General features: G+C 42.0%; 1 protein-coding gene across 1 annotated transcript in view; it reads left to right on the forward strand.

Annotated features, from left to right (window-relative positions):
- Positions 1-5,723: 5,723 nt before the first annotated feature.
- Positions 5,724-10,380, forward strand: part of LOC114702990 (granzyme A-like) — a 10,501-nt gene continuing 5,844 nt past the window's right edge. The window contains exons 1-2 of the mRNA XM_037209562.1: positions 5,724-5,946; positions 9,674-9,821. Of these exons, the coding sequence (XP_037065457.1) occupies positions 5,865-5,946; positions 9,674-9,821 (230 nt within the window). The 5' untranslated portion in view covers positions 5,724-5,864. The remainder of the gene's footprint in view (positions 5,947-9,673; positions 9,822-10,380) is intronic.

A 10,380-nucleotide genomic window follows, 5' to 3' on the forward strand; every position in this document is an offset into this window, starting at 1 on the left:
ATCTGTTTGGAAGAGGAATCAAAAAGACTGTAAAAGTCAGAGGTAGATGACTCCAAAGAAAGAGTATCTCCCAGGAACAACAGGCTGATACCCATAATGATATATATGTGAACTCACAGAGACTGTGACAGCATGCATAAGGCCTGGACAAGTTCAAACCAGACAAAATCCCAGTGTGGAGCTGGGGAAATAGACACAAAGTCCCACCCTAAACAAGAAGCTATTTGGAACTGATACCTGCTTGGAAAGGGAAAAATCAGTTGTCTACTGTGGAGTGTTGGTGGGCTATATCAACCACACTCCAGAGTGAGCCCCATGCCCAGGAATAGTTGGCCAACAGAAAGTAAACTCCATGGTTTTTGTGTACTTTTTTGTTTTGTTTTGTTTACGTTTTGTTTTGTCTTACTGGGTTTTCGTTTTGTTTTAGGGTTTTTTTTTTCTTTTTTCTTTTTTTTTAGAGAGAGAGAGATAGAAAGAACATGAAGTTGGATACATAGGGAGGCAAGGGGGATTTATGGGAAATTGACAGAGAATAAAAAAATATGATCAAAATACGTTGCATGAAAAAAATTTCTGAATAAAGGTTAAAACCCCCTGACCGGCTCCTCCTTGTCCTTTTCCAGCTGTAGGCCTTATTTATCATAATGTTCAAAGTTCACCATAATGCTCCTAGCTCTCTAACCTCACCTCTCATTGCTACCCACACTGAAGTTCCTGAAACACTGGCTACTTAAAGTCCCCATATAGTCCAGGTCCTGAGGTCGAAGGTTTATCCTTCCATCTAGCACCGTGTCCAGCAAATAGGACCCAACCAGAAATGTGCTAAATGAGATATTTATTGACATATATCATTCCATTGTGAGAAATAGTATTAATTCTACTTTTTTAGAAAAACAACACCCACTTTTCATGCCTGTTACAGTGCCTGGACACAGAGATATTCATTAAAGACTGAGTAGGCTGGTAGAAGGATTGGTGGATGGATAGATACATACATGGATGGACAGACAGATAAAGATGGAGATGGACAGGTGAACTATGAGGGGGAAAAGTAATATTAGGAGACTATCCCCTCTGGGTGATGAGGCTCTTAGATACAGAGAACATATGGGTGGTTGTTGGGAATATTATTTTAAAGTGTGTTGAGTTTTTTCCTACTGCTTTTGTTAACAATTCAAAGATGTGTTTGATTAAATAAAATTAACCTGTGAGCAGGAGGCTGAGTCAGCAATTAGCTGACAGGAAGGGGTAGGGAGAAACCATGTGTAGCAAGGGTTTTTTCAGTCGGGGCTGAGAGAAGAATGCTGGGTTTTTTTGGAAGATGCCAGCAAAGGGAGAAGGTTAGGTACTTGCTATTCAGTCTCCCTGAGTGAGCAGAATTCCACCTAAACCATTGAATCATGAGTTCTTTAGATTTAGATAAAGTTTCCCTTAGTAGCTTTGAAAGAGTCAGTGCCTGAGGGAACAGAATCCCCTCAGGCTGCGGCCCTTGCAGCCAAACCTTATCTGCAGGAGTTGCAATCTCTGACTAAGATACCCATTGCTTAAGGAACAGCCACTGTAGATAATAAAAAACAGAGTACAACATGCGGTGATTTGAATAAGAGTGCTTGGGAAGGATTAGGAGGCACAGCTTTGAAGGTATGTCACTCAGGGCAAGCTCTGGGATTTCAAAAGTCCATGCCATTCCCAGTTAGCTCTCTCTGCTTTTCAGTTGCATCTTGAGATGTGAGTTCTCAGCTACTATTCCAGTGCCGTGCCTGCCTGGGCTGTGCTCCTTGCCATGATGGTCGTGGACCAACCTTCTGAAACTATAAACATCATATCAAACACTTTCTTTTATAAATTGGCTTCTTTATGGTGTCTTATCACACAATAGAAAACTAAGGTGATGTCTAAATTCATCTTTATAGTTTGGGATCTCAAAACAGACTAACATGAACAGTTTTCAACAAAGATATCAACAGCAAATTGATTTGGAATTACACAAGTAATATAAATAGTATTATCACAGTAAAACATAGTTTAATAAGTAAACATGGTGTTCCAATTAGGTATCTTAAATGAAATGATGCTTTAGACATAAAAAGTTCAAACATGGGAAGTCATACTAAATAGAAAAAGGTTTCAGGCCTTAAAGGGAATTGTCAGCAACTGGAACAATCTCTAAAAATTATTTTCATTCCATTGTAAAAATGAACCACATTTCCCTAACCACTCTTCAGTTGGTGAACATCTGTGTTGTGAACAGAGCAGTAATGAGCACAAATTAGCAACTATCTCTGTGGTGAGATGTAGAGTCCTTGGCGTATATATCCAATAGTTGCGTAAATCCATTTCCATGTGGTAAATCTATTTCCAGTTATTTGATGAACTTCCTCACTGATTTCCAGAGTGGTTGTACCTGTTTGCACTCCCATAAGCAATGAGTAAATGTTTCCCTTTCCCGGCATCAACACCAGCATCTGTCATCATTTGTTTGCAATAGTGACAACGTCATGGGCGTAACCAGTCACATTCTGATCCAATTCAAGACCCACTCCATAGGATGGAACCCGTATTTGACCCCATTATAGGGGCCAAGAACTGTGGCTAGATAGGTCAGCAGCCCTAGGGGAGAACCCACCACTATTACACTGCCAGTTGGCAATAGTATTAAACTAACTTCCAACGACTCCTCAGCGTACCTGTGGATTCGCACGTCTCTAAAAAATGCATCAGAGAAGCTTCTTTTTGCCATAGATGGCGATCAACACAGGGACCCATGGTTGGTCAAGGTTCAGAAAATAAGTGACTGCAAAGTTCTCAGACCTGAATGGGACATCGACATCACACCCATCTCCTCCCCAGGCTCAGGGACCATTGTAGGAGGGGAAGGAGGGACTGTAAGAGCCAGAGGCGGTGGGGGACTATAAGGAAACAGTGGTTTCTGGATAAAACAGGGTGCTTGCACATGTAAGCGCACAGCAGTTCTGACATGCCTAACATCTGCACAAGTTCACTCCAAACGAAGTCCAGGCATGGAGTCAGGAGGTAGGTACCAAGCCCACCCCCTACCCGAGGAGCTATTAGTAACTGATAGCTGCTTAGAGAGAGGGAGAGTTGTCTTTTTAGTGGATGGCACACACCTAACTGTGGTGGTATTTTATTTGTGCTTTAATAAAGCTTGCCTGGAGATCAGGGGGAAAGGTCAGCCATTTTAAGTAAACAAGAAGTCAGCACACATCCTTAATCTGATCACTTATCAGGCAGGGTCTCTGTGTGTTCAAGGCCATACTAGAGAACATAGCAAAGTGTGGTGACACACGCCTTTAATCCCAGTACCAACCTTAGCGACCTGGAGGTCTGTACAGACAGATAGTGACAAGGAAGTGAGGTAGCTGGGCTAAGAGCCAATGAGAGGGCAGAACAGTAACGCAATAAAGGCGTGGGTAGACAGGAAGTAGCTCGCATTTCAGAAGCTGCAGAGCTGGTGAGGTAAAGTTGGCTGGTGGCTTTCCCTATTTCCCTGATCTCTCTAAGGCTTTCACCCCTACATTTGGCTCCGTGTTTTTTATTTAATAAGACCATTTAGAAATTCGTCTATCCCTAACACTATATAGCCAACACTAATACAATGTAATGGGTTGATTTTTTTTAAAATAAGGACACAAAGTTGAGTGTGTATGCAATGCGGGAATGAGTCTGGGAGAATATGGGGGGTGTATATTATCAAAACAGAGTATATAAAATTCTCAAAGAATTAATAAAAATATGTTTAAATGTCCATTAATGTCACCCATCTCTGATGATACTAACATTTTAAGATTTTTTTTTTCTAAGCCAGAGTCTCACTATGTATCCTTGGCTAGCCTGGAAGTTGCTGTGTAGACCAGGCTGGCCTTGAACTCAGAGATCTGCCTGCCTCTGCCTCTCAAGTGTTGGGATTAAAGGTGTGCACCAAAACACCTGGATGGTGCCTACATTCTAAAAGAAAGACTGGCAATATAGAATAAATGCCATGTAGAAAAAATAATTAATCCTTAACATTCATTTTAAAGGTATTTTAATACTTTATTAATAATTCTGTCCTTAACAATTTATTATAAAATATTTAAAATATAATTATATAAATAATAAAATAGTTCATCTTCTGTAATCACCACCCAGCAAAAGTTCTTTTTACTACATAGAGTTAAAATATGTTCTTTTCTTTGTACATTTAGGGATGTGTGTGTGTGTGTGTTGTGTGTGTGTGTGTGTGGTGTGTGTGTGTGAGAGAGAGAGAGAGAGAGAGAGAGAGAGAGAGAGAGAGAGAGAGCAAGAGAGCTCCCCACAGGTCACTAGTGGTACACATTTTCTCAGAGTCTCAGATTTGTGGATCCATCTAAAAAGACTCAAGTAGAGTAGGAAAGGCTGCAGTCTCCACCACTACCAATCTCCTGTTGAAATACCACGTGTTTCCTCAGCTACATGTTCCAGGATTTTCTCAACGTTGGCCAGCCATTTGGTTGCTCTTGGTTTATGGCTGGATACAATGACTTCAAGTCTAAGCCATCATTGCCTTGCAACTGTCAGGCCATGGTTACGGCAACTGCTCCATCACTCTGTCCTTAGATACAAGCACCATCCATCCCAGGGCAACCCTGGGACCCACATATCCTCCTCCCTCATCACCTAGTGCTCCTCTGCTTTCTTTGTGGTGTGTAGACCAATCACTCTCATCCTGCCCTGTGCAGTGAATCTGCTCTTTGCCTGCTGGCTGACTGGACAAGGGGACTACTAAATGGACCCTGTTCTCCCCACCTTCCCATTCACTGCAGTTCTCATGATTTTGCTTCATCCCAGAGAGAAACCCACCCTCTCCCATCTGAAACACACCAGAACCTACTATCATAACAATATACAGAACAGATTGTACAAAACAGTCATGGAGAGTCTTCACGGGAGGGACCATTAATCCACTGATGAGCAACCTAGGTTGATTCCCGGTCATAGCATGTATGACTGGTGCTACCATAAAAATGGGCATGTAAATATCTCTGGTCTTTTTTTTAAGATTTTAATTTTATGAGTATATGTTTGTATGTTTATTTGTATATGTCCATGTGTATGTGCGCATGCATTCGGGTATCCAAGGAGGCTGGAAGAAGACATCAGATCCCTTGGAGCTACAGTTATAGGCAGTGGTAAGTTGCCCCCATGGGCACTAGAAATTGAAATCTGATCCTTTATAAGAGCAGCAAGTGCTCTCAACCACTGAGCCATCTCTTGGGCCCCTGTAGTAACTCTTTGATATAATAATTTCATCTCCTTTGGACATATACACTCAGCAGTGGGATTGTGGGATCCTATAATAGATCTGTTTTTAGTTTTAAAGAATCCCACACTGTTTTCCATGAAGCCTGTACTAATTTGCAGTCCCATTAACAGAGTCCAAGAGCGACTCCCTCACACATGCTCCATAGCAGGTTATTCTTGATGATAACCGTTCTAATCGATTGACACTTCCCTGGTGATTTCTGCATCTGCTTGTTGGCCACCACAGACTTCTCGGAAGAAGTTATCTATTCAGATTTAGTCCATTTGTATTGGATTACTTCCTTTTAAGCACAATTTTCTTTTTAATGCTTTTTTTAAATATAAATTAACATAGTCCCATGACTTCACATTTGCCCTTTTGGACAGGACACATCTAACCCCAAAGGAAATAACCTCAATTTATGAAACAAGTAAGTACCCACACCACAGATAAAATACGACTGAACTTTCCAGTAATAAAATACCTATAGCTTCTGTATAACACAAGAGAGAGGTCAGGAGAGAGGGCAAACAGCTGTGTCTCCTGTATTACTGAAGCCAACATCTGGAATAGCACTCTCCAGATGGGGATGGATTTCGGAAACAGCAGGGTGCCTCCCGCCTCCTTTCTCCCCAAAGCCATCTTTTTCCTTCTCATCTCTGGAGGTAAGACATACTTTGGATGCCTTTTCCTTTTGCTCCTGAGAAAATAGAAATCTATATTGGTTTAATTTATGCTTAATGTTATATAAAAAAAAGGAAAGAAAATTATAAAAAAAAAAAAAACAGTCATTTTTAATGCACCCTTTGTCTCTGCTATCTAAAAGGCACACCAGATTTTAAAAAAAAAAAAAAGTCCTAACTGTCTAAGGTGATACCATGAAAGCATCAGCCATACCTGGTGTCCCTTACAAATTCAGACTCTACCAAGCAAGGTCTTTAAATGGAAAACTGCCGGTGCCATTAAAGTGGGGATGTACAGGCTGTATTAACTGACCTGCCAATTACATAAGTACAACCGAATGCTCTCAGATAAGTCTCACAACGTTTAGTTTCAAGATTTTGTTTGTAGCTGTGTTCATGCCCAGTAGTGGGATGATGAAGGAAATAACAGTATCAGTATAAAATAATCTTGACTACATACACGCATGCACCCCCACACTCGCACACACATGCCCATTCATACATACGAATGCACAGGAACAAATGCCTGTCCTTAACAAAATTCACAAATAAAAATTAGCAATATGCTAACTGTCTACAGACATTGGCTCAGTTGAGCATCTTAGAGTCTGTGAAATCATCTCCATTTCACACTTGGGAAACCAAGACCAGAAAGGTTACTGTGTGAGCTGAACATGCAACTGGTTTGCAGAAACGCTAGGCTTGAGCTCTGACTTCAGGTTCAACCACACCTTCAGAGCTGGCACACTGGCACAGGATCTAGGCACCTATGCAAGGCCATGCTTAGACATCAGAACGTCCACGGCTTTCCCAAAGCCATATGTAAATAGTTAAATTGCATGTGTAGGCCTTGTGTTATTAGATTCTCATAACTCTCTAAGAAAAATGCTAAAAGGAAGAAGAGACTTTGTAAGAAGCCATGACTGGAGGAGACCGTACTTCACTGTGGGAAAATATGGGTTTGCACTTCCTGAGATTGTGTTAGGACGGTGCTCGGACACGGTTAGTGGTGTGAACTTGGGTGTTTAAACTTCATCTTTCTCATCTACCTGGAAAACTATCACCCGTCTTCCACTGTAGTTAACATTATGAGCGGTGTCAGATACAAATGGGAGTCGCAGATACTCCATTACTGCTGTCACTGGAGGTTCTGAATTTTTTTCCTTTACTTTTAATATATTTACCAAAATTGCCACTACAGGTAATTAACATGCTATGGAATAGTGTGAGTTTTTAAGGCCAATACCCCGGTGTCCCACCTGTAGGGGCATCAATGTCCAGAAAAGAGACTTCCTGCCCACTCTAACCTCCCTGCACCCTGAGCTTTATGAAATCGCCTGACATTTCCCACCTACATTTGGAATAGATGGTTTGAACTCTGTTAAGGAAGAATTTATGATATGGTTATGCAGAGGGATCAGGAAAAAAATTGCAAAAGCTGAGATAAACCCAACCTGAAAGATGAAAAGAATAGCAACAGGTTAAGTCAGACCTTGAAAACACACACACACACACACACACACACACACACACACCGTATATATGTAATTTTGTTAACAATTAAAATGTTAAAGTCTGAAAGTATATTAAAGCTGAGCCTCAAAGGAATTTATAGGCAGTGGATCAACAAGCTCAGTTTTAAAATTTATTTATTTTTATTTGCATTAGTGTTTTGCCTGCATGTATGTTTGCATGAGGGTGTCAGATTTTGGAGTTACAGACGGTTGTTAGCTGCCATATGGGTGCTGAAATTGAACCCAGGTCCTTTAGAAGGGCAGTCAGTGTTCTTAACCACTGAGCCATCTCTCCAGGCCCCAACAAGCTCAGTTTTAACATCATTCCGTGGGCGTCGGTTTCTTTCTCAGGATCCCCAGAGCACTGCCTTTTACTTAACTGACTAGAAACCTCCTCTACCCTCAAGCGAATCTTAAGTACCTTCAAACTTCCTTAAAGAAACGCAGCCGCTCCTGCCTCTGAGATCCCACAGCTCCTCCTCCCTGATAGCCAGGCCAGACACTTCCCAGCACTGTTACCCTTCGTGAAGGATATGCGGCACCGGCATTGCCTGTCCATCTTCCTAGTGCTTGTGGTCTCGGATGGAGAGAACTGTGTTCCGTCCACTCCTGGGCCCGTTTTAACAGCAGATACTCAAAAATAGTTGTGGAAAAAATGGAATGATTGTGGATTAATTAGAAAAGAAGTCCTCGACTAGTACAACAGAGCAGGCCGGGGAACCGTTAAGAGTTCTTGCACAGTTAAGTCCTGCACAGGACCCAGGTTCAGTCCCCAGCACCCACATGGTGGCTCACTACCATCATTACTCCAGTTCCCGGGGATCCAATGCTTTCTTCTGATCTCCACAGACATGCATGCAGGAAAAACACTAATACACATAAAATAATTTAAAAAACCTATAACCTTAACATCTATAAAGTGGATGATGGTATGTAATACAGACCTAGAATGCCCAGAAGATGGCTAACTTAGGCTCAGAAAACCAAATCAGTGGGCTGAATTTCTTTATAGACATATTAGCCCAACAAGTACTTTTTCCTGTCCAGGCATTAAAATGCTAAGGTTTTTTTTTTTCTTTTACTTACATGAGTACATGTTTTACTAATCAATTTTTTCATCCATGACAATTTAAGAAGGCTCTCGGTATCTTTGCTTCTGAATAAGAGCATAGAGAATTAGTCACCATGCAAACTGAGTAGCAGAAACTCTGTTTGAGGCTAGAGCCAAGCCTGGGTGTGGGGTGGGGGTGAGGTAGAGGGGAGGTGGTCCAATCAAGGATGCTGCCGACTCAATCTTCCCTACTCCCCTCCATCCCTCCAGCTTCTGGCCACTTGGTGGTCTGGGATGTCTCTACCATGTATGTATCAGATGACTCTCTGTGAAATGCCATCTGCTGGTGATGACAGATCACAGCATCAAAATTAGGATAAATCACTACTTTCCTAGACACATCAACAGTCCTCTGCAGCTCAGAGAACCACCTGCATCAGAATCAGGATGCTTATTTAACACATATGTTTCCCGGTTCCAAACCATTCTCTCAAGTGGGTCTATGGAATGGATGTATGGTTTAAATATGGGCTATAGGTTATTATCATGACAATATATTATTATGCACAAAGAAAAGCATCCTACATATTTGTCATTTAGCCGTAATGAGAAAAATTAGGCAATAAAGCAGAAGTAGAAAGAAGAGAGAAAATAGGAAAGAGAGAGGTAGAAAATGACAGAGAGAGCATCAATGGCACATGGCAATTAAAAGTAGGGATGTTTACTTGCAATGAATCTTAAAGCTAAACTCAAGCCTGACATGGTAACATACCTGTAATCCTGGCATTTGGGAGGCAGAGGAAGGATAAAGGCTAGCCTTGGCTACCTAACAAATTTGAGGCTAGCCTGGGCTACATGAGACCCTGTCTCAGAAAACAAACAAAAAACAGAAGCCAAGCACTAAGCTGAATGTAAATAAATGCTATGGAGCAGCATGTGGCTGGTTACACAGCCATGGGGTACATGCTCCAGCAGCAAGCCCTCGCCAGAGCCTGGGAGCTTGATCTACTCTTTTCTGGCACAGGACACACATCTAAGAATTTGCAACGTAATTTTTTTTTTTTTTTTTTTTTTGCCAAACTTTCCTGGGATAGGTAAAGGATGATTACATGAGCAAGGATTTCACTCTCTATCGATCTCTTAGTTTTTCCAGACTCCTGTAAGGGAATTATAGGAGGAAATGAGGTGCCCTCTCATGCCAGACGCTACATGGCTCTGATCAAAGGACTGGGAATCTGCGCAGGGGCTTTGATCAACGAGAACTGGGTCCTGACCGCGGCTCACTGTGACCTGTAAGTCATCCCAGCTCCTCTCACTCCCAATGCTGACTCACAGCCATCCAGTCCAGAGCCGCAATCAGTGTAGAATGGAGAAAGCAGTGGGGACCCATAATCAACGTCATATCCTGCTGTGGGGGGGAACCCGCCGCCACTTTTTCCCCAGGGGACTCTTGAGGAGAGAGAAATAATAGATATTAGGTAGAAAGATAGGAGAGAATCAGAAACACAGGATAGCCTCACGAGGGCTTGGATCAATAGCCCCTTCTGTCTCTTCTAAAGGGCCTTTTATAGGAATGCCAACGGGTGGTGCAAAAGATCTCCCCCGAGCACAGCCAAGTGCAGACCCTTCCAATCACCTGGTAACCGCACACGTGCTCAAGCAATCCTCTAATGCAGCCCTGCTGTGTAAAGCAAGCTCAGATCTCACTAGGAAACCTTTGTGGGCCTCCACACTACTGTAATATTTGCTTCGTAAACCAGGGCCAGGTAATAGAGAATAAAACTGAAATGCATAATACCACTCTAAATATCAATCGTATTAGAAGTTGAAAAGATGGGGAAATAACAGCAC

The sequence above is a fragment of the Peromyscus leucopus genome, chromosome 11 (assembly GCF_004664715.2).
Source record: "Peromyscus leucopus breed LL Stock chromosome 11, UCI_PerLeu_2.1, whole genome shotgun sequence".
NCBI lineage: Eukaryota > Metazoa > Chordata > Mammalia > Rodentia > Cricetidae > Peromyscus > Peromyscus leucopus.